The sequence below is a fragment of the Salmo salar genome, chromosome 04 (genome assembly GCF_965601325.2).
Source record: "Salmo salar chromosome 04, fSalSal1, whole genome shotgun sequence".
Classification (NCBI taxonomy): domain Eukaryota; kingdom Metazoa; phylum Chordata; class Actinopteri; order Salmoniformes; family Salmonidae; genus Salmo; species Salmo salar.
The window spans coordinates 38,912,198-38,937,775 of record NC_138294.1 but is presented as its reverse complement, the minus strand read 5'-3'; the positions used below and the strand labels follow the sequence as shown (position 1 = coordinate 38,937,775).

Below are 25,578 nucleotides of genomic sequence, written 5' to 3'. Positions count from 1 at the left end.
TTGGTGTTGCAACACCATGCTACCATCTGAGCTACTGTGGTTGTGTGTCTGTGTCTATCCATTCGTGTGTGTGCACTTATACACCTGTGTGTTGGGTCTCACCATGTCCATGACTTTGAGATTTCCATAGGAGAAGACGATGGCATTGGGAGGTGTTGCCACAGGCAACATGAAAGCCAACGAGGCACAGATGGTGCAGGGCAGCATCACGTACAGAGGATGCAGCCCAATAGCTGTGGCCTGGTGGAAAGTAAAAAGGAACACACCCAGTCAGTCAACACACTTGAACATGTGTATGAGAGAGAGCGGGAGTGTGTCTGTGTGTGTGCATGCAAATGTGCGTGCATGCGTACGTGCGTTATTGCGTGTGGGTGTGCGCGTTCGTTCGTGCATGAGTGCATCTGTAAGTGTGCATGTGTCTGTTTGTGTGTGTGGTTACCATAGAGGCCAGTATGGGCAGGAACAGTGTGGTAGTAGCTGTGTTGCTGGAGCACTCAGTGAAGGTCCCCACCAACAGACAGAGTAGCAGAGAGATACCGAAGGGAGGAATGGACTGTAGAGGAGCTAGACTCTCACCCAGCCATTTAGACAGACCAGATGCCTAGAGAAACAGATGGGATGGGTGAGATGAGGGGGGTGAGTGAGAGGGGGTGGGTGAAGGTGAGAGTGAGAGAGACAAGATACAGGGCATTATGAACTAGATGCCTGCACACACACCTCGCTACCGCTGGCCAAAGCAAAACCTCCTCCCAGCAATAGGATGATATTCCAGGGCATGCGTTCGTGGACCACATGCCAGTTCAACAGAGCAGCTGGGGCCTTTTGCTTCTTCTTACCTGGAGAGTGGGAGGGGAGTAAGAGAAGGAATAAGTGAAATTAACATTAACAATGCATATTCAAGGCATATCTCTTCATTTGAGAGTGAAACTGAACTTTGTCTTATTAAGTCTTCTTAACTGAACAGAATCTGCAGACATAGATAAAGATGAAGTCGGGAGTTTACATACACCTTAGCCAAATACATTTAAACTCAGTATTCACAATTCCTGACATTTAATCCTAGTAAAAAATTCCCTGTCTTACGTCAGTTAGGATCACCACTTTATTTTAAGGATGTGAAATGTCAGAATAATAGTGTAGAGTGATTTATTTCAGCTTTTATTTCTTTCATCACATTCCCAGTGGGTCAGAAGTTAATTATGGCTAGGGGGCAGTATTTACACCGCCGGATAAAAAACATACCCGATTTAATCTGGTTACTACTCCTACCCAGTAACTACAATATGCATATACTTATTATATATGGATAGAAAACACCCTAAAGTTTCTAAAACTGTTTGAATGGTGTCTGTGAGTATAACAGAACTCATATGGCAGGCAAAAACCTGAGAGATTCCTTTACAGGAAGTGGCCTGTCTGACCATTTATTGGCTTTCTTTGACATCTCTTTCCAAAACAAAGGATCTCTGCGGTAAAGTGACACTTCCCACGGCTCCCATAGGCTCTCAGAGCCCGGGAAAAAGCTGAATGTCGTCATTCCAGCCCCAGGCTGAAACACATTATCGCCTTTTTCAAGTGGCCGATCAGGGGACAGTGGGCTTAGGCGCGTGCACTGGTTTCCCCCGTCTTTCTTTTTTTTCCTCCATTTACCGAAACGCAGATTCCCGGTCGGAATATTATCGCTTTTTTACGAGATAAATTGCATTTTGCAAATTGATTTTAAACAGCGGTTGACATGCTTCAAAGTACGGTAATGGAATATTTACAAATGTTTTGTCACGAAATGCACCATGCTCGTAAGCCTGATTTACCATTTCGGATAGTGTCTAGAACGCACGAACAAAACGCCGCTATTTGGATATAACGATGGATTATTTGGGACCAAACCAACATTTGTTATTGAAGTAGAAGTCCTGGGAGTGCATTCTGACGAAGAACACCAAAGGTAATAACATTTTTGTTATAGTAAATCTGATTTTGGTGAAGGCTAAACTTGCTGGGTGTCTAAATAGCTAGCCCGTGATGGCTGGGCTATGTACTTAGAATATTGCAAAATGTGCTTTCATCAAAAAGCTATTTTAAAATCGGACATATCGAGTGCATAGAGGAGTTCTGTATCTATAATTCTTAAAATAATTGTTATGCTTTTTGTGAACGTTTATCGTGAGTAATTTAGTAAATTCTTAGTAAATTCCCCGGAAGTTTGCGGGGGGTATGCTAGTTCTGAACATCACATGCTAATGTAAAAAGCTGTTTTTTGATATAAATATGAACTTGATTGAACAAAACATGCATGTATTGTATAACATAATGTCCCGGGTGTGTCATCTGATGAAGATCAAAGGTTAGTGCTGCATTTAGCTGTGGTTTGGGTTTATGTGACATTATATGCTAGCTTGAAAAATGGGTGTCTGATTATTTCTGCCTGGGTACTCTGCTGACATAATCTAATGTTTTGCTTTCGCTGTAAAGCCTTTTTGAAATCGGACAGTGTGGTTAGATTAACGAGAGTCTTGTCTTTAAATAGCTGTAAAATAGTCATATGTTTGAGAAATTGAAGTAATAGCATTTCTAAGGTATTTGAAAATCGCGCCACAGGATTCAACTGGCTGTTACGTAGGCGGGACGATTTGGTGCCACCTAGCCCAGAGAGGTTAACATACACTTAATTAGTATTTAGTAGCATTGCCTTTATATTGTTTAAAACTTCTTAAGGTATAGGGGGCAGTATTTTCACGGCCGGATGAAAAAACGTACCCATATTAAACTAGTTACTACTCTGGCCCGGAAACTAGAATATGCATATTATTATTAGATTTGGATAGAAAACACCCTAAAGTTTCTAAAACTGTTTGAATGGTGTCTGTGAGTATAACAGAACTCATATGGCAGGCAAAAACCTGAGAAATATTCAACCAGGAAGTGGGAGATCTGAGAATTGTAGTTCTTCTTTCTAATCCCTATCGAAACTATAGTGTCTGTGGGGTCACATTGCACGTTGCACTCAAAAGCCTTCAGAAAGTTTTTTCATCTGTCTCCTGTAACCGGGCAGAGAATAGGAGCTCAGTCAATGAGTGGACTGCCTGGGGACGAAGGGATTGATGATGCGTGATCCCGCGAGCGCGCCGTTCCTTCTTTTTCTTCTTGAATGAATACGCTATTGTCCGGTTGGAATATTATCGCATTTTTACGTTAAAATACCATAAAAATAGATTTTAAACAACGTTTGACATGCTTCTAAGAACGGTAATGGAACATTTTGACTTTTTGTGTCTCGAATTACGCTCGCGCATTATGCCTTTGACCTGAACGCACGAACAAAACAGAGGTATTTGGACATAAATATGGATTATTTCGAACAAAAACAACATTTCTTGTGGACGTAGCAGTCCTGAGAGTGCATTCTGACGAAGATCAGCAAAGGTAAGAGAATATTTATAATACTAATTCTGAGTTTAGGTGACCCCAGAACTTGGCGGGTGTCTGTATAGCTTGCTTTGATGGCGAGCTCTCTACTCAGAATATTGAAAAATGTGCTTTAGCCGAAAAGCTATTTTAAAATGTGACACAGCGGTTGCATCAAGGAGTAGTGTATCAATAATTCTTAAAATAATTATTATGTATTTTGTCAAAGTTTATGATGAGTACTTCATCGGAGGTTTTGGTGGGAATACATTTTCTGAACATCACGCGCCAATGTAAAATGCTGTTTTTGGATATAAATATGAATTTTATCGAACAGAACATACATGCATTGTGTAACATGATGTCCTAGGAGTGTCATCTGATGAAGATCGTCAAAGGTTAGTGCTTTATTTAGCTGTGTTTTGGGTTTTTGTGACATATATCCTTGCCTGGAAAATGGCTGTGGTTATTTTTGTCTATGTACTTTCCTAACATAATCTAATGTTTTGCTTTCACTGTAAAGCCGTTTTGAAATCGGACAATGTGGTTACATTATGGAGAAGTGTATCTTTAAAATGGTGTAAAATAGTCGTATGTTTGAGAAATTGAAATTATGATTTTTTTGCTTCGCGCCATGCTATTTCACTGGCTGTTGAATAGTGTGGGACGGTGACGTCCCACCTTGCCCAGAGAAGTTAACTTGGGCCAAACATTTCGGGTAGCCTTCCACAAGCTTACCACAATAAGTTGGGTGAATTTTGGCCCATTCCTCCTGACAGAGCTGGTGTAACTGAGTCAGGTTTGTAGGCCTCGTTGCTCGCACATGCTTTTTCACTCCTGCCCACAAATTTTCTATAGGATTGAGGTCAGGGCTTTATGATGGCCACTCCAATACCTTGACTTTGTTGTCCTTAAGCCATTTTGCCACAACTTTGGAAGTATGCTTGAGGTCATTGTCCATTTGGAAGGTCAATTTGGAAGACCAATTTTGCGACCAAGCTTTAACTTCCTGACTGATGTCTTAACCTGTTAGGGCTAGGGGGCAGTATTTGCACAGCTGGATAAATTTTTTTTACCCGATTTAATCTGGTTACTAATCCTACCCAGTAACTAGAATATGCATATACTTATTATATATGGATAGAAAACACTCTAAAGTTTCTAAAACTGTTTGAATGGTGTCTGTGAGTATAACAGAACTAATTTGGCAGGCAAAACCCTGAGACATTTTCTGACAGGAAGTGGATACCTGATGTGTTGTATTACCTTTAAACCTATGCCATTGAAAAACACAGGGGCTGAGGAATATTTTGGCACTTCCTATTGCTTCCACTAGATGTCACCAGCCTTTACAAAGTGTTTTGAGTCTTCTGGAGGGAGATCTGACCGAACAAGAGCCATGGAACGATGATGGCCCATTAGACACCTGGCGCGCGAGTTCATGTTGGGTACCCTCGTTCCAATACGTTATAAAAGAGTATGCATTCGTCCACCTTGAATATTATTCATGTTCTGGTTAAAAAAGGCCCTAATGATTTATGCTATACAACGTTTGACATGTTTGAACGAACGTAAATATATTTTTTCCCCTCGTTCATGAAGTGAAGTCCGGCGGGCTTAGATCATGTGCTAACAAGACGGAGATTTTTGGACATAAATGATGAGCTTTTTTGAACAAAACTACATTCGTTATGGACCTGTGATACCTGGAAGTGACATCTGATGAAGAGAATCAAAGGTAATGGATTATTTACATAGTATTTTCGATTTTAGATCTCCCCAACATGACGACTAGTCTGTATCGCAACGCGTATTTTTCTGGGCGCAGTGCTCAGATTATTGCAAAGTGTGATTTCCCAGTAAGGTTATTTTTAAATCTGGCAAGTTGATTGCGTTCAAGAGATGTAAATCTATAATTCTTTAAATGACAATATAATATTTTACCAATGTTTTCTAATTTTAATTATTTAATTTGTGATGCTGACTTGACTGCCGGTTATTGGAGGGAAACGATTTCCTCAACATCAATGCCATAGTAAAACGCTGTTTTTGGATATAAATATGAACTTGATAGAACTAAAAATGCATGCATTGTCTAACATAATGTCCTAGGAGTGTCATCTGATGGAGATTGTAAAAGGTTAGTGCATCATTTTAGCTGGTTTTATGGTTTTGGTGACCCTGTCTTTGAATTGACAAAACATTACACACAACTCTTGTAAATGTACTGTCCTAACATACTCTAAATTTATGCTTTCGCCGTAAAACCTTTTTGAAATCGTAAAACGTGGTTAGATTAAGGAGATGTTTATCTTTCAAAGGGTGTAAAATAGTTGTATGTTTGAAAAATTTGAATTTTGACATTTATTTGGATTCAAATTTGCCGCTCTTGAAATGCACCTGCTGTTGATGGAGTGCACCACGGGGGGGACGCCTGCGTCCCACCTAGCCCATAGAGGTTAAGATGTTGCTTCAATATATCCACATAATTTTCCACCCTCATGATGCTATCTATTTTGTGAAGTGCACCAGTCCCTCCTGCTGCAACGCACCCCACAAAATGATGCTGCCATCCCGTGCTTCACGGTTGGGATGGTGTCTTTGGCTTGCAAGCCTCCCCCTTTTTCCTCCAAACATAACGATGGTCATTATGGCTAAACAGTTTTATTTTTGTTTCATCAGACCAGAGGACATTTCTCCAAAAGTACAATCTTTTTCCCCATGTGCAGTTGCAAACCATAGTCTGGCTTTTTTATGGCGGTTATGGAGCAGTGGCTTCTTCCTTGCTGAGCGGCCTTTCAGGTTATGTCGATATAGGACTCGTTTTACTGTTGATATATATACTTTTGTTTCCTCCAGCATCTTCACAAGGTCCTTTGCTATTGTTCTGGGATTGATTTGCACTTTTCGCACCAAAGGACGTTCATCTCTAGGAGACAGAGAGTCTCCTTCCTGAGTGGTATGATGGCTGCGTGTTCCCATGGTGTTTATACTTGCGTACTATTGTTTGTGCAGATGAACGTGGTACCTTCAGGTGTTTGGTAATTTCTCCTAAGGATGAACCAGACTTGTGGAGGTCTACAATTTCTTTTCTGAGGTCTTGGCTCATCATTTCCCATGATGTCAAGCAAAGAGTCACTGAGTTTGAAGGTAGGCCTTGAAATACATCCACAGGTACACCTCCAATTGCCTCAAATGATGTCAATTATCCTATCAAAAGCTTCTAAAGCCATGACATAATTTTCTGGAATTTTCCAAGATGTTTAAAAGCACAGCCAACTTAGTGTATGTAAACTTCTGACCCGCTGGAATTGTGAAACAGTGAATTATACGTGAATTATAATCTGTCTTTAAACAATTGTTGGAAAAATTACTTGTGTCATGCACAAAGTAGATATCCTAACCGACTTGCCAAAGCTATAGTTCTTTTAATAAGAAATTTGTGTGGTTGAAAAACGAGTTTAAATGACTCCAACCTAATTGTATGTAATCTTCAGACTTCAACTGTGTTTGTTATTGTGTCTCTTTCATTGAACCCCCCCGCCCCCCCTCACCTTCCTCCCCAGCCTCTCCCTCCTCTTCCTCAGCACTCTTACAGCAGAATGGCCGTGAGGGGATAATGAAGAAGAGCGTGGACATGAATATGGCAACTGTCCCGTCTGTCACAAACCTAAAAGACACACACAGGGAAAGAGTTTAGAATTCAGTTAGAAGAACAGACATTCACATTTTATTGGTGTGTTTGTGTGCGCGTGCATGCACCTGACTGCGTGCCTGCCTGCGCCAGCCTGTGTGCATGAATGTATCTGTATATGTGTGCTACTCACGCTCCATCCTTGTTAAACAGTACAGTGGCCCAGCCTGGCATGAAGCCTGGTTCTCTGGTGAACCACATCACCACCAGCAGGACAAAGATGGTCAGCACAGCCCCCTCGGCAAAGGTCATGCTCCCCAGCTTCCTGTACTCCTCCTTCATCACTGCGAACACCTCCTTGTCTCCCTCATTCTTCTTCCCGCAGCCAAATGACTTCTTCATGCTGTCAACGACACACACGGGTAAGGAGTGAGACCTCAAAGAATCAATTAATATCAAACGTATTTGAATTAGGAGCTATTAGTTAGAAGTAATGTATCCTGTTCTGTGGCTTCTCTTAAAGTGATATTTCACCGCTGCTCCTTCGATGTATATGTCCATTAACTTGTTATTTATAAAAAGTCGAAAATTGCCTCACTGCACACAAATACCAGTGTTTCTGCATCTCTGATTGTAAGCAAACCATAATATGTGGAATTCATAGCGATTTCAGGATGTAGTACCACTCCTGTCGAAGTTGATCCAGTTGAGAATTGGAGTCAACAGATAGCTAACGTTACTCACGGGACCAGCCACTCGTTCATAGAACATCAGAGGGTGTCTCGGGAGTCGGGATATGCAAAAAAAACACATTTCACACCTCACACTTGTGTTTACACACCTCACACTTACAGGACAAATATAAGCACCCCCCTATTTGACCTTTTGAGATTGCGAAGAACTTTTTATTTTTGTGTCGACAACAACTGTAAAGTTTAGTCATGTTGAGGTGCTCAATACCTGGATGTGCAAACTACAAGCAAGTGCAGGCTGCTGGGGTAACATTTCATTGGTTACCTGCCGGAAATATTCCTCTGAGCCGAAAGTGGCTGGCGGCAGTGCTTAATTTAAGCTGAAGCCTGCCGGAACAGGATCCGGCACTTCTCCGTTTTGGACTGTTTCGTTCCGGAACACATTTGGCCGGCTCGGTACCTCTCATGGCATGAAAAATAATTGTCACAAATTTGAATAAACGCGGTGAAAGTTCTTTCGAGTTGCCTCTGTTAATTCTCCTCCATTTTTAGGACTATAATTTCCTCCTCATATTGCAGCATACAATATGTGTCTCCACACACCTAGGCTATTGATGGATTCAAGACAAGGTCGTTTTCATTGAGCTCAGATAATCAGTTTGTCAGTGTCAAAGTAGCCTGACTGTTTGATCATTTGTGACGTAATATGGTGCTTTCAAGACAACTGGGGACTCTGAAAAAAAACAGGTCGAATCATGACGTCAGTGATCTTCAGGTCGGACATTTGGTGCTTTAGAAAGAGGCCAGAGTTCCCCACTTGGAATTTCGAGTTTGATGACCATTCAAACAAATTTTCCCAGTCGGAGCTTGTTTTTTCCCGATTTCCCAGTTGTGTTGAACGCACTGAAGTTGGAAGTACCCGTTCCCAGCTTTGAATGTGACATTAAAAAAGATTATGCCTAAGTCTCCAATCATGTAAAATGACATAGAATTGCATAAATAACTTTTATAAAAGGCAACAAAAAAAATCCCATGTGTGCAACTTCTGTAAGTGCCTCTACTCTACTGCTCTATACCACTACGCAAATGTGATGATATGCATGCAATGCTTTATTACCAAGGTAAAAAAAAATATCTCGTGTTCCGGTCCCCAGGTCACCCCCCTCTCATGCTCACTTGTTGTTCCAGCACCTCCCGGTTTACAGATTAAGCACTGGCTGGCAGCAATAGAGAATGCTGCCTATGATGTGAAAACTCCTGTGGAAAAATATCCAAATGTATGTGTTGGTTGCCAACACTTTCAGCCAGAGGATTTCGAAACAGACCTGAAGTCTTAACTGAGGGTGTTGCCAGGTCGTAGAACATTGAAATGTGAATCTATTCCATCGATTTTCACCTTCACTTCAAAGAGGAAGCCATCCGATCAGCCAACATCAGCGCAGCAGAAAATAAGTCAAGCAGCGGTAACGTAGCTAACTTAGTTAACTATCTAGCCAGTGGCGACCCATCATTCAGGGCAGAGGTTCACCTGTTTTGAGCCCCACATGTTTAGCTTAAAATGTTGTTTTTTTTAATCCTGTTATTTTGGCATTAATTCGTGTCACACATCAATTTGCAAACAATGTAAAAACAAATGTATTGAGTGAATAAAGCCACATGGTCTTTTTCTTTCATTCTTGAGTAAGGCAGCTCCAAAATGCAGGTATTTTAGCCAAGATTAGTGCTTTCTATGGTGGAGGGGCAGCCAGTGGAAAATACAGAGTGCAGGGGCTGGTAATCTTCTCTAGTTGCGCCGTGATAGGCTCAGTGTTCTGTCATTCATGGGGACACTACGTCACCGCGTAATCTACAGGGAGAGCTAGGCAGTTGAAGCCCCCTTGGGTGCTGCCATAGATTTACATTAGAAGTGCTCATCCAAGAAATTATAGATAAAAGGTATTGGTGCTCATCGGCCATTGGACCGAAAATGACAATTTCAACTGAGTGGTTTGGAAGGGATCAGTGGCTAACTGCAAGATTGCATAGCACTCACTATTTTGCTTCCCCTGCCTGCTATTCGTTGGAGAGTGTGTGTGGTCCAAGTCTGGGTTTAAGGATTTAAAGCATCTATCTAAAAGTGTCTCTTTTCCGAGCTTAAAATGATAAACATTCACACGCAACAACATTGGCCAGAAAAGTTTGAATACATTGGCCATGCTGTGAATCCAGCATGACTTCTGCCAATTTCAAAACAACTGGAAACTCAGAACTGGGAAATCTCAGACTTCAGTAAGTTCAAGATAACTGGGAACTCTGAAAAAGATTTGCTCCGACTGGGGAAAATACGTCTTGAATGGTCATCCAACTCAGATTTCCAAGTCGAGAACTCAGTCTCTTTCTAGAGCTCCGACCTGAAGATCACTGAAGTCATGATTCAACCTTGTCATGATTCGAGTTCCCAGATGTCTTGAAAGCATCATAAATCCAGAGAATGTCAGACTTTTATGACAAAGTTCGATGACAAAGGATCGCCGCGCCACCTTCCTGTTCAAGTGGCCACAGCACAACAACGGTGAGTCCTAAAATGTATTGTATGCTGCTGTATCAATTATGTAATATGCCAGGGAGATATGTATACTATAGATAAGAAGTGTATGTTGTGTAGTAAGCTGTTGGTAGCCCATGTGCTTCACCCTAATAATTTTGTCCCTTTCCCCCTCAGCAATTGGTGGTACATATATAGCCTGTTTTAGAGCAATGCCATCATCAAACACTGTAAGAGCTTTCTTTGTCTGCTTATATGCCTCCTTTATTTATCCTATGTTTCTGACTTGGTGTACATGGAGAACACTAAAAATGGCCCATGTTCTGAATTCTGTCTCTACATTTCAAAAGTGCTGAAGAAATAGTTATATTGACTAAGTCCATCTTGGCTTGGTCATTAATGTCTTAATCAAAATTACAGATTGCCTCTTGTCTGCTAATCATTCGCTTATGCCATAGTTTGTACATCTCAACAGTCTCTTCCCGTTCAAATATTTGTTTCAACAAACAGTTCAGTAATAGACCCATGTAATTCAGTTGATATTGCGAGGGTTGTTTTGTATGCTCAATGCGTTGTCTGGGTGTCTGTATATTGTCTATAAAACTGGATCTTCATGATTTGTATTTTCCTAAAAATAATACTTCAAATGGTAGGCTAACCGAAACCCTAAACCACAATCTAGTGTGGGTGACTGACTGGCGTCTGTTGGGAGTAGGTATTGTGAGTGAAGGTTAGTGTGCATGATCTATTGATACGAGGGAGATGGATGGATAGATATAGTACAGTGCCTTCAGAAAGTTTTTTCACCCCTTTACTTTTTCCACATTTTGTTGTCTTACTGCCTGAATTTAAAATAGTTTAAAGGGAGATTGTGTGTCACTGATTTACACAAAATACCCCATCATCTCAGTGGAATTGTGTTTTTAGAAATGTTTAACAAATTAATAAAAAACTAAAAGCTGTCTTGAGTCAATAAGTATTCAACCGGTTTGTAATGGCCAACCTGCATAAATTTAGGATTAAAGATGTGCTTAACAAGTTACGTAATAAGTTGCATGGATTCTGTTTTAATAATAGTGTTTAACCTGTTTGGGATAGGGGGCAGTATTTTCACGGCCGGATAAAAAACGTACCCGATTAATCTGGTTATTAAACAGCCCAGAAACTAGAATATGCATATAATTAGTAGATCTGGATAGAAAACACCCTAAAGTTTCTAAAACTGTTTGAATGGTGTCTGTGAGTATAACAGAACTCATATGGCAGGCCAAAACCTGAGAAGATTCTATACGGGAAGTGCCCAGTCTGACCATTTCTTGGCCTTCTGTAGCCTCTGTCGAAAATACAGGATCTCTGCTGTAACGTGACATTTTCTAAGGCTTTCATTGGCTCTAGGAAGGCGCCAGAACGTGGAATGATAACTCTGCAGTCTCTGGGCAAAAAACAGTAGGGGTTTTGGTGAGTGGTACATCAGAGAACAATGGCACTGGCGCGCGTGCATGTGACGACTCCATTTTCCTCTTTCAGTGTTTGAACGGATACAACGTCTCCCGGTTGGAATATTATCGCTATTTTACGAGAAAAATTGCATAAAAATTGATTTTAAACAGCGTTTGACATGCTTCGAAGTACGGTAATGGAATATTTTGAACAATTTTTTGTCACGAAACGCGCCGGGCGCATCACCCTTCGGATAGTGATTTGAACGCACGAACAAAACGGAGCTATTTGGATAGAACTATGGATTATTTGAAACCAAAACAACATTGGGTGTTGAAGTAGAAGTCCTGGGAGTGCATTCTGACAAAGAACAGCAAAGGTAATACAATTTTTCTTATAGTAAATCTGAGTTTGGTGAGTGCCAAACTTGGTGGGTGTCAAAATAGCTAGCCATGATGGCCGGGCTATCTACTCAGAATATTGCAAAATGTGCTTTCACCGAAAAGCTATTTTAAAATCTGACACCGCGATTGCATAAAGGAGTTCTGTATCTATAAATCTTAAAATATTTGTTATGTTTTTTGTCAACGTTTATCGTGAGTAATTTAGTATATTCACCGGAAGTTTTCGGTGGGTATGCTAGTTCTGAACCAAACAAGCTAATGTAAAAAGCTGGTTTTTGATATAAATATGAACTTGATTGAACAAAACATGCATGTATTGTATAACATAATGTCCTAAGAGTGTCATCTGATGAAGATCATCAAAGGTTAGTGCTGCATTTAGCTGTGGTTTTGGTTTTTGTGACATATATGCTAGCTTGAAAAACATCTGTCCCTAACAGGTTGTAACATGATTTTTAAATAACTACCCCAGCTCTATACCCCACACATATAATTATCTGTAAGGTCCCACATTCGAGCAGTGAATTTCAAGCACAGATTCAACCACAAAGAATAGGGAGGTTTTCCAATGGTTCTCAAAGAAGGGCACCAATTGGTACATTGGTAAAAGAAAAAAGCAGACATTGAATATCCCTTTGGGCATGGTGCAGTTATTAATTACACTTTGGATGCTGTCTCAATACACCCGGTCACTACAAAGATACAAGCGGCTTTCCTAACTCAGTTGCCGGAGAGGAAGGAATCCATTCAGAGATTTCACTTTGAAGCCAATTGATTTTAACAAAAAAAAAACGAAACATGGCGGTCTTCGCCTTAGCAATCTCACTGCAATAAAGACCACCTCCGTTACTGTCATTATTGTAAGAGATTGTGATATCTCACAACTCAAAATAGAGCTAGTCACTTCCAAGGCAGTCAAAGTCAGTTAACTTCCCTGGGCTAGCGTCCCACCCTAGTCAACAGCCAGTGGAATCGCGTGGCGCGAAATACAAATGCCTCAAATGCTATAACTTCAATTTCTCAAACATATGACTATTTTACACCATTTTAAAGACAAGACTCTCGTTAATCTAACCACACTGTCCGATTTCAAAAAGGCTTTACAACGAAAGCAAAACATTAGATTATGTCAGCAGAGTACCGAGACAGAAATAATCAGACACCCATTTTTCAAGCTAGCATATAATGTCACAAAAACCCAGAAGACAGCTAAATGCAGCACTAACCTTTGATGATCTTCATCAGATGACACACCTAGGACATTATGTTATACAATACATGCATGTTTTGTTCAATCAAGTTCATATTTATATAAAAAACCAGCTTTATTCATTAGCATGTGACGTTCAGAAAAAGCATACCCCCCGCAAACTTCCGGGGAATTTACTAAATTACTCACGATAAACGTTCACAAAAAGCATAACAATTATTTTAAGAATTATAGATACATTACTCCTCTATGCACTCGATATGTCCGATTTTAAAATAGCTTTTCGGATGAAGCACATTTTGCAATATTCTGAGTAGATAGCCCGGCATCACGGGCTAGCTATTTAGACACCCACCCAGTTTAGCCTTCACCAAAATCACATTTCCTATAAGAAAAATGGTCTTACCTTTCCTGTTCTTCGTCAGAATGCACTCCCAGGACTTCTACTTCAATAACAAATGTAGGTTTGGTCCCAAATAATCCATAGTTATGTTCCATCAGCGAAGTTTTGTTCGTGCGTTCTAGACACTATCAGAATGGTAAATCACGGTCGTGCGCATGGCGCATAACGTGACAAAATTTTTTCTAAATATTCCATTACCGTACTTTGAAGCATGTCAACCGCTGTTTAAAATTAATTTTTATGCCATTATTCTCGTAAAAAAGCGATAATATTCCGACCGGGAATCTGCAATTAGCTAAACAGCCGAAGGAAAATTCTGCACGGGGTCGAATCGGGCACGCGCCTAATTCCATTGTCCTCTGATGGGCCACTTGGAAAAGGCGATAATGTGTTTCAGCCTGAGGCTGCCTCGTCATCGTTCAGGTTTTTCCCGGGCTCTGAGAGCCTATTGGAGCCGTAGGAATTGTCACGTTACAGCTAAGATCCTGACTCTTCAATAAACAGAAGCAAGAACAACAACACCTTGTCAGACAGGCCACTTCCTGCATGAAACCTTCTCAGGTTTTTGCCTGCCATAGGAGTTCTGTTATACTCAGACACCATTCAAACAGTTTTAGAAACTTTAGGGTGTTTTCTATCCATATATAATAAGTATATGCATATTCTAGTTACTGAGTAGGATTAGTAACCAGATTAAATCGGGTACGTTTTTTATCCAGCCGTGTAAATACTGCCCCCTAGCCCCAACAAGATAAATGAACTTGCTCCTACCTATCTCTGCAATTTGGTCCTGCCTTACATACTTACATGAACTCTATGTCACAAGACACAGGACTCTTTATTGTCCCTAGAATTTCTAAGCAAACAGCTGGAGGCAGGGCTTTCTCCTATAGAACTACATTTTCATGGGATGGTCTGCCTATCTATGTGAGAGACATCTCAACCTTTAAGTCTTTACTAAAGACTCATCTCTTCAGTAGGTCCTATGATTGAGTGTACTCTGGCCCAGTGGTGCAAAGGTGAACGGCAAGGCACTGGCGTGACGAACCATCCTTGCTGTCTCTGCCTGGCAGGCTCCCCTCTCTTCATTGGGATTCTCTGCCTCTGATGCTATTATGGGAGCTGAGCCACTGGTTTACTAGTGCTTTTCTATTGCGTCCCTAGGAGCGGTGATCGACTTGAGTGGGTTGAGTCATTGACGTGATCTTCCTGTCCGGTTTTGCGCCCCCTCGAGGAGATCTTCATGGGCTACACTCAGCCTTGTCTCAGGGTAGTAAGTTAGTGGTCTATTGATATCGCTTTAGTGGTTGGCGGCTATTCTGTGGCAAAGTGGGTGGGGTTATATCGTGCCTGTTTGGCCCTGTCTGGGCGTATTGTAGGACAGGGAAACTCTCTCTCTCTGTCTCCCTCTGGCTCTCTCTCTCCTTCTTTCTACCTCTCTCTCTCCCTCTCTACTGCACCTGCTGTCTCTGAATGCTCGGCTATGAAAATCCATTTGACATTTACTCCTGAGGTGCTGACCTGTTGCACCCTTTACAACCACTGTGACTATTATTTGACCCTGCTGGTCATCTATGTATGTTTGAACATGTTGAAGAACAATCTGGCCTTAATGGCCATGTACTCTTATAATCTCCACCCGGCACTGCCAGAAGAGGACTGACCACCCCTCAGAGCCTGGTTCCTCTCTAGGTTTCTTCCTAGGTTCCTTCCTTTTCTAGGGAGTTTTTCCTAGCCACCATGCTTCTACATCTGCATTGCTTTCTGTTTGGGGTTTTAGGCTGTGTTTCTGTAGAAGCGCTTTGTGACATCTGCTGATGTAAAAAGGTCTTTATAACTACATTTGATTTGATTTGACATTGAATGTTCCTGAGTGGTCTAGTTACCGTTTTGACTTAAATTGGCTTGAAGATCTATGGCAAAACTTGACAATTGCTGTCTAGCAATGATCAACAACCAACTTGACAGAGCTTGAAGAATTTGTAAAATAATAATGGGCAAATATTTTACAATCCAGGTGTGCAAAGCTCTTAGAGACTTACCCAGAAAGACTCACAGCTGTATTCGCTGCCAAAGGTGACTGAGGGGGTTGAATACTACATCTAATCAAGATATATTAGTGTTTTATTATCCATTCAGTTTTTTAAATGTTAGAACTTTTCTAGCACTTTGACATAATAGAACATTTTGTGAAGATTGTTGACAAAAAAAATTACAATTATATCCATTTGAATCCCATATTGTGACTTAACAAACTATAGAAAAATTCAAGGGGTGTGAATACTTTGTGTATTGATGTATACAAAGTAGTAAAATGTTGGCTAATCACTGACTAGTGTGTGTCCTACAGCCTAATCCTGCTGCAGTAAATAAAGTAGTACAGATCCTGTAACCCCATTGGATGAAAGCTTTCAGCTGGGAACAAACTGAGGAAAAGACATAACAGAAATCGTAAAAAGGAGTGGATACTTGCTACAAGTCCTGTAGATATTCACCCTGGAACAATCATATCAGGGAGGCAATATCCATAAAGAGAGACACGCCCCCCTCAGAGAGAGAGAGAGAGAGAGATGCAGCTTAATGTGAGCTCTCACATTTTTCAACATGTTTTTTACAAAAGGATAGATTTGCAGTTAGATTAACTGGTATTCTTCAGCAGGTACATATGCAGGATGATACCCTCCACAGCATGGCCTTCCCTCCAGATTAAAACTCCAAACCTACAACCCAATTTTGACCAAAATTAACCGGAGAGATTACTGCTTCCAAGGTTTTCTTTTTCCAAGCTATATGGAGGGTGCTCTAGCTAACAAACAGCAGAGAGACCTGAGGACACAATTCCAACCTGGAACTGAGTGAAAAATAGAGCACATTACAATTTCTCTCATGACTCCTGCATTCTTTGTTGACTACAAACGTTCTTTACCCAACCGTGGGACAGACTATGCTCGGGACTCTGACTCTATTGGTTACACAGACTTTTGGCCTCCCATCTTATTCTAACCACCTCTCGCCGGCTTTGTATTCATGTTACCGGATGAAATTGCTGTACAATATGATCTTGTTGATAACTGATGTACATTCAGATATGCCGTGCCCTGATTGTATTACTGTTAATTTGCATATACACCCTGGCCCATCTACTGTTGCTAGCCCCAATTCTGACCCCAACTGTGCTCTGATATCTGCTTCACTGATTTCTGCTCTCGTAAAAGCCTGGGTTTTCTGCACGTTAAAACTTCTTCGGGCTAGTGGGCAGTATTCAGAAGTTTGGATGAATGAGGTGCCCAAAGTAAACTGCCTGTTACTCAGGCCCAGAATATGCATATTATTAGTAGATTTGGATAGGAAACACTCTGAAGTTTCTAAAACTGTTTGAATGATGTCTGTGAGTATAACAGAACTCATATGGCAGGCAAAAACCTGAGAAAAATCCAACCAGGAACTGGGAAATCTGGTGCTTGTAGTCTTTTCAAGTCATTGCCTATCTAACACACAGTGACTTAGGGTTCATTTTGCACTTCCTAAGGCTTCCACTAGATATCAACAGTCTTTAGAACCTTGTTCAGGCTTTTGCAGTGAACAGAGAGCGAACAAGAAGGCCGGGAAGTTGGTGACTCAGAAAATGACATGAGTTATGTGGCGCGCATTCACGTGATGAGGTAGCTGTGTTCCAAAACATTTTAAGACATTGGAATCGTACGGTTGGAATATTATTGAAGTTTTATGTTAAAAAGGCCCTGAAGATTGATGCTATACAACGTTTGACATGTTTCAACGAACGTAAATATAACTTTTTTTTAACTTTTCGTCGTGAAATTTTTGGTGCGCTTCCTACATTTGGAGTAGCTTACTGAACGCACAAACAACGAGGTATTTGGACATAAATTATGGACTTTATCGAACAAAACAACATTTATTGTGGACCTGGGATTCCTGGAAGTGCCTTCTGATGAAGATCATCAAAGGTAAGTGAATATTTATAATGCTATTTATGATTTTAGATGACTCCAAAATGGCGGGTATCTGTATTGCCTGGTGTATATTTCTGAGCGCGACCAGAACGTGTGCTTTCCCCGTGAAGCTTTTTTGAAATCAGTCACAGCGGTTGCATAAAGGAGATGGTTATCTATAATTCTTAGAATATCAGTTTAATATTTTATCAACGTTTATGATGAGTATTTTTGTAAATTGTTGTGCTGATTCACCAGCAGTATTGGAGGCAAAATATTTTCTGAACATCACGCGCCAATGTAATATGCTGTTTTTGGATATAAATATGAACTTTATCGAACAAAACATACATGTACTGTCTAACATTGAGTCCTAGGAGTGTCATCTGATGAAGATCGTCAAAGGTTAGTGCTTAATTTTAGCTGAATTTCTGGTATTTGTGACCCCTCTCCTGCTTGGAAAATGGCTGTGTGGTTTTTCTTGTGTTGTACCTGTCCTAACATAATCTAACTTTATGCTTTTGCAGTAAAGCCTTTTTGAAATCGGACAATGTGGTTCGATTAAGGAGAAGTGTACCTTTTAAAATGGTGTAAAATAGTCGTATGTTTGAGAACTTTGAATTATGACATTTTGTTGTTTTGAATTTGGCACTCTTATTTTTCACTGGCTGTTGAATAGTGTGAACCGTGGGTGGGACGGTAGCGTCCCACCTGCCCAAGAGAGGTTAAAATAATGTCTGTGAGTATAACATAACTGATATGGCAGGCAAAAACCTGAGGACAATCCATCTGTTTTTTTTTCTTCATCTCACCACTGATTACAATGGCTGGGAATGGGAATATAAAAGGAAGATCTCCCATATTGCAGTTCCTAGGGCTTCCACTAGATGTCAACAGTCTTTAGAAAGAGTTTCAGGCTTGTTTTTAGAAAAAATAGCTAGAATTTGTACTTTTTCTAAGTGGCTCCCATTTTGGCTGTAGTGTTTGTTGCGTGTTCCGTTGAGGGCGTGCACTTCGTTATTTATCTCTGGTAATGGTCTCCGGTATTCTCCGTCTTAAATTGTATAATTTATTTACATATTAGGGTACCTGAGGATTGATTAGGAATGTTGTTTGATATGTTTGGAAGAAGTTTATTGGTAATTTACGGGATTCATTTGTACGCATTTTCAACGAGGGAAACCGGTGGAATACTGAGTCAAGCGCGCCAATGAAACAGACTTTTTTGGGATATAAAGAAGGACTTTATCGAACAACAGGACCATTTGTTATGTAGCTGGGACCCTTGTGATTGCAACCAGATGAAGATCTTCAAAGGTAAGTGATTTATTTTATCGCTATTTCTGACTTTCGTGACGCCTCTGCTTGGTTGGAAATGTATGTAATGCTTTTGTGTGCTGGGCGCTGTCCTCAGATAATCGCATGGTGTGCTTTCGCCGTAAAGCTTTTTTGAAATCTGACAAAGCGGCTGGATTAACAAGAAGTTAAGCTTTTAACTGATGTATAACACTTGTATTTTCATGAATGTTTAATATTACGATTTCTGTCATTTGAACTTCGCTCTCTGCAATTTCAATGAATGTTGTTGAGGTAAGACGCTAGCGTCCCAATGATCCGTAAGAAGCTAACACTAGAAGCTTATTACCTCAAATTGATCAATTGAAAGTGTGGGTTCACATCTCCAATCCAGATGTGTTGGTCATTACTGAGACGTGGTTAAGGAAAAGTGTTTTGAATACTGATGTTAACCTTTCTGGTTATAACCTTTTTCGGCAAGACAGATCTTCCAAAGGTGGTGGAGTGGCAATTTTTACCAAGGATCACCTTCAGTGATTGGTTGTCTCCAACAAGTCTGTCCCCCAAAAAATGTGATTTGCTGATTTTAAGCATTACACTTTCAAATAGCTCTTTGTTGACTGTTGCTGGGTGCTATGGTCCTCCATCAGTCACGGCCTGTACCCTACCTGCCCTAAACTCTCTCCTGGCCCCTTACACTAAGTCTGAATTTGTCCTCCTAGGTGACCTAAACTGGGACATGCTTAAACCACCTGACCAGGTCCTAAGTAATGGGACTCCCTAAATCTTTCTCATATTATTACCAATCCCACAAGGTATGACTCCAAACAACCAGAAAAGGCTACTCTCCTCGATATTATCCTCACAAATAATCCTGATTGGTATCAGTCTGGTGTTTTCTGTAATGACCTTAGTGATCATTGTTTTATAGCCTGTGTTCGTAATGGCTGCTCAGTGAAACGACCTGTACTGATTTTGTCAGCATCCTGATGGTACTACGCCAGAGAGCAAATAGACCACCATTGTCCTCTGTTCTATTACCGAACGTGCAGCAAATGATGGATGAGCTCCGTTCGAGACTATCCGTTTGAGACTATCCTATCAACAGGTCCTGACAACTGTAAAATTCTATGTTTCTGAGTCGTGGTTGAATGAAGACATCAGTAATGTACTGTACAGCTTTCTGGTTTTTCTATGCATGGTCAAGACCGGACGGCAGACTCGGGTAAGACGAAGTGAGGCGGGGTGTTTCTCTATTTTAACAACAGCTGGTGTACGATCTCCAGTCTCACGTTTTTGGTGGCCTGAGTTAGAATACCTCATGATAAGCTGCAGACCATACTATTTACCAAGAGCGTTTTCATCAATTTTTTTGTAGCTGTCTATTTACCACCACAAACCGATGCTTGCACTAAGACCCCACTCAACGAGCTGTATAGGACTATAAGCAAACCAGAAAATATACATTCAGAGGTAGTGTTTTGTAATGGCCAGTGATTTTAATGCAGGGAAACTGAGATCCATTTTATACCAGCATGTCACCTGTGCAACTCGAGACGACAAAACTCTAGATACATTTTACTCCACACACACACAAACACATACAAGGCCCTCCATTTGGCAAATCAGACCATAACTCTATCCTCCTGCTTACAAGCAAAAACTCAAACAGGAAGTACTAGTGACGTGCACAATATGGAAGTGGTCTGATGAAGCGGATGCTAAGCTACAGGACTGTTTCGCTAGTAGAGACTGGAATATGTTCCGGGATTAATCCGATAACATTCAGGAGTTTACCACATTAGTCACCGGCTTCATTATTAAGTTCATCGATGACAGTGACCGTACATATCCCAACCAGAAGCCATGAATTACATGCAACATCGCCCGCTTACATGCAACATCGCCCGCTTTCAAAGAGCAGGACACTAATCCAGATGCTAATAAGAAATCTCACTGTGACCTCCGACAAGCCATCAAACAGGCAAAGCATCAATACAGGACAAAGATCGAATCCTACAGCTCTGATGCTTGACGGATGTGGCAGGGCTTGCAAACTATCACGGAATACAAAGGGAAACCCAGTCGCGAGCTGCCCAGCGACACGAGCCTACCAGAGCAGCTAAATGCTTTCTATGCTCACTTTGAGGCAAGCAGCACTGAACCATGCATGATAATTGTTCCAGGTGACTGTGTGATCTCGCACTCTGTATCCGATGTGAGTATCTTTAACCTGTTGGGTCTAGGGGGCAGCATTTGCACGTCTGGATAAAAAAAATGTACCCGATTTAATCTGGTTACTAATCCTACCCAGTAACTAGAATATGCATATACTTATTATATATGGATAGAAAACACTCTAAAGTTTCCAAAACTGTTTGAATGGTGTCTGTGAGTATAACAGAACTCATTTGGCAGGCAAAACCCTGAGACATTTTCTGACAGGAAGTGGATACCTGATGTGTTGTATTGACTTTAAACCTATCCCATTGAAAAACACAGGGGTTTAGGAATATTTTGGCACTTCCTATTGCTTCCACTAGATGTCACCAGCCTTTACAAAGTGTTTTGAGTCTTCTGGAGGGAGATCTGACCGAACAAGAGCCATGGAACGGTGATGTCCCATTAGACACCTGGCGCGCTACTTCATGTTGGGTACCCTCGTTCCAATACGTTATAAAAGACTATGCATTCGTCCACCTTGAATATTATTCATGTTCTGGTTAAAAAAGGCCCTAATGATTTATGCTATACAACGTTTGACATGTTTGAACGAACGGAAATATATTTTTTCCCCTCGTTCATGACGAGAAGTCCGGCTGGCTTACATCATGTGCTAACGAGACGGAGATTTTTGGACATAAATGATGAGCTTTTTTGAACAAAACTACATTCGTTATGGACCTGTGATACCTGGAAGTGACATCTGATGAAGAGAATCAAAGGTAATGGATTATTTACATAGTATTTTCGATTTTAGATCTCCCCAACATGACGTCTAGTCTGTATCGCAACGCGTATTTTTCTGGGCGCAGTGCTCAGATTATTGCAAAGTGTGATTTCCCAGTAAGGTTATTTTTAAATCTGGCAAGTTGATTGCGTTCAAGAGATGTAAATCTATAATTCTTTAAATGACAATATAATATTTTAACAATGTTTTCTAATTTTAATTATTTAATTTCTGACGCTGACTTGACTGCCGGTTATTGGAGGGAAACGATTTCCTCAACATCAATGCCATAGTAAAACGCTGTTTTTGGATATAAAAATGAACTTGATAGAACTAAAAATGCATGCATTGTCTAACATAATGTCCTAGGAGTGTCATCTGATGGAGATTGTAAAAGGTTAGTGCATCATTTTAGCTGGTTTTATGGTTTTGGTGACCCTGTCTTTGACTTGACAAAACATTACACACAACTCTTGTAAATGTACTGTCCTAACATACTCTAAATTTATGCTTTCGCCGTAAAACCTTTTTGAAATCGTAAAACGTGGTTAGATTAAGGAGATGTTTATCTTTCAAATGGTGTAACATAGTTGTATTTTTGAAAAATTTGAATTTTGACATTTATTTGGATTCAAATTTGCCGCTCTTGAAATGCACCTGCTGTTGATGGAGTGCACCACGGGTGGCACGCTAGCGTCCCACCTAGCCCCAAGAGGTTAAACAGGTTAACATTTACAAGGACACAGGGCCAGATGGAATACCAGGACGCACACTCAGAGCATTCGCTGAACAGCTGGCAAGTGTCTTCACTGACATTACAACCTATCCCTGACCTGGTCTATAATAGTAACTTGTTTCAAGCAGACCACCATAGTCCCCATGCCCAAGAACGCCAAGTTACCCTGCCTAAATTACTATCGCCCTGTAGCACTCACATCTATAGCCATGAAATGCTTTGAAAGGCTGGACCCATTCCAATTTGCATACCGCCCTAAGAGATCCACAGATGATTCAATCTTTATCACACTTCACACTACCCTCACCCAACTGGACAAAAGGAATACCTGTGTAAGAATGCTGTTCATTGACTACAGCTCAGCATTCAACACCTTTGTCCCCTCCAAGCCCTTCACCAAGCAAAGGGCCCTGGGACTGTAAAGCTCTCTCTGCCACTGGATCCTGTACTTCTTGACTGCTGCACCCAGGCGGTGAGCGTAGGCAACAACACATCTGCCACACTGACCATCAACATGGGGGCCACTCAGGGGTGTGTCCTTAATCCCCTCCTGTACTCCACAACCTCATGGCTGCACATGACTCCATCCCCATAATCAAGTTTCTGACGACATGGCGGTGGTAGGAGTGACCAGCGATGATGATGAGGCAGCCTATAGGGAGGAAGTCAACCTCTCCCTCAAAGTAAGCAAGTTAGATCGTGGCTGCTCTAACTGTGGTGAGTTCATTATAAAATCTGCAAAAGAGTAATCGTTCTCCACCCAGTGTTTTTCTACATAGAGTCATCCATCCATAGAGTCATCCATCCAAGAACCCTCAAACTACAGGACCTGCAGTCCCAGGAAATCAGACACTGGAGACAGAGCTCTGAGAGGCTACACCAAAAACTAACACGCAGACGGGCTGGTGCAAAGCAAGGAACAGCCGGCGACCTGCCACTAACAACTGACCCAGACATCACCCACCCCCCTGCGCTTCTCTCTCGCTCTTCATATGCATCTAAGTCCCCAGCGGAGCCAGGAAATGTTTGTTCCCTTGGACTGTTGGCGTGCAGCAGTGAAAACTCATTTGAATCTGCTGGGTACTCGTGTTCTATCAAATGTATAATCTGCAACATGTTCGTTGTTGTCACGAGGAAAGGTCCGATGGATACCTTAATTTGTGAAAAATGTATAGAACTTAATGACGGTAAAGAAAGGACTAGTACTCTTCATGAAGAAATACAAAATTTGACCAGGCGCCTTGAACTGAATATGGATGCTATGAGACTATCGGTATCTTTAAATGCTTCCTATCAAAACATCCAAGAGGATCATAATGGGACCTTCCTGGACTGTGATCTATTTCCACCACTGCAGCCCTCTACTAGCTTGGACCAGAAAATGGCTGCTCATTATTTGACTCCAGGTGAGCGAAAAATGAATGTGTGTCTAAACCAGAAAGATGGAGAATAATCGTTCTCAGCACGCCTGCCTTCTTCCCCCACATCCGGACTTAAGACTTCCAAATCGCTTTGAGCCCTTGTACCAGCTGTCTTCTGCCGGGGGCTTGGGTGTTCCCTCCATGGCTGTGGATGCCCCTCCAGCTACATCTCCCTGTCCTAGTCAATCAACAGCCTGGGCACAGCCTGGACCAAGGCGGCCCCCTTTGGCCCCGCAATCAGCCTGTTACCAACCCTTAGTAAACTTTTTGAAAAATGTGTGTTATCCTGTTGGGGCTCGGGGTCAGTAAAAATGTGAATTTTGTGACTGTACTATTTAGTGTCATTGTTTTATAGATACCATAGTGAGAAAGGATTCATTTCGCAACACCTACGGCTTCCACTAGATGTCAACGATCTTTATAAAGTTGTTTGAAGCGTCTATGATAAACAGAGAGCAAATTAGAATCCAAGGAAGTTGACATGTCATCACTTCATTTTTTTGCGCCTGCGCATAAATCTGAGAAACGTGAGTTTTGTCTTCATTGTTTATCTCGACATAGGATAGGTTGTGTGAAAATATTACTGATGTTTAACGTTAAAAATGGACCAAAAGATTAATGCTAAACAACATTTGACATGTTTGAACGAACATAAATAGATTATTTACTAGGTTTTTTTAGCTTTTCGGCGTGATTTTACAGTCCCCCACCACGTTTTGTGGGAGCATAATGAACGCTAAGTACTTGGTGTTATTTGGACATAAATTATGAACTTTGTCAAAAGAAACCACATTTGTTCCGGACCTGGGATGCCTTCCGGACCTGGGATGCCTGTCTTCTGATGGAGATAATCAAAGGTAAGGGGATATTTACAATGTTATTATCGATTTTAGATGATGCTAACTGTATAGCATAGCCTGTTGTTCTTAGCATAGCACCCCGTTTATTGCAAAATGTGATTTCCCAGTAAAGTTATTTTGAGATCTGGCCATTCGGTAGCAATTACGAGATGATAATATATTATTCTTTGAATGACAATATTATAATTTACCAATGTTTTCGAATAGTAATTTTGTTATGTTCACCGGAAGCATTTCAGAGAAGAAAAAAATCTGAATTTCACGCTACTGTAAAATGCTGTTTTTGGATATAAATATGAACTTGATGGAACAAAAAATGCATGTATTGTATAACATAATGTCCTAGGAGTGTCATCTGATGGAGATTGACAAAAGTTAGTGCATAATTCAAGCTGGTTTCTGCTTTTGGTGACGCCTGACCTTGAATTGAAAATGGATGTTTGTACTTTTGTGGCTATGTACTGTCCTAACATAATCTAACTTTATGCTTTTGCCGTAAAGCCTCTTTGAAAATCGAACAATGTGCTTAGATTAAGGAGATGTTTATCATTTAAATTGTGTAAAATAGTTGATTGTTTGAGAAATTGAAATTATTAGATTTTTGATGTTTTGAATTTCCAGCCTTGTTAGCAATCCCGGCTCGGGGTTCA

The 25,578-nt window shown here is 40.9% G+C and overlaps 1 protein-coding gene across 2 annotated transcripts in view; it reads right to left on the bottom strand.

Annotated features, from left to right (window-relative positions):
• LOC106602849 (solute carrier family 13 member 2) overlaps positions 1-25,578 on the bottom strand; it is a 63,457-nt gene that overhangs the window by 4,326 nt on the left and 33,553 nt on the right. For both annotated transcript variants that reach the window (XM_014195783.3, XM_082974375.1), the window contains exons 7-11: positions 7,233-7,442; positions 6,960-7,075; positions 718-836; positions 440-601; positions 103-240 (exon numbers count right to left, since the gene is read on the bottom strand). In XM_014195783.3, the coding sequence (XP_014051258.1) occupies positions 103-240; positions 440-601; positions 718-836; positions 6,960-7,075; positions 7,233-7,442 (745 nt within the window). The remainder of the gene's footprint in view (positions 1-102; positions 241-439; positions 602-717; positions 837-6,959; positions 7,076-7,232; positions 7,443-25,578) is intronic.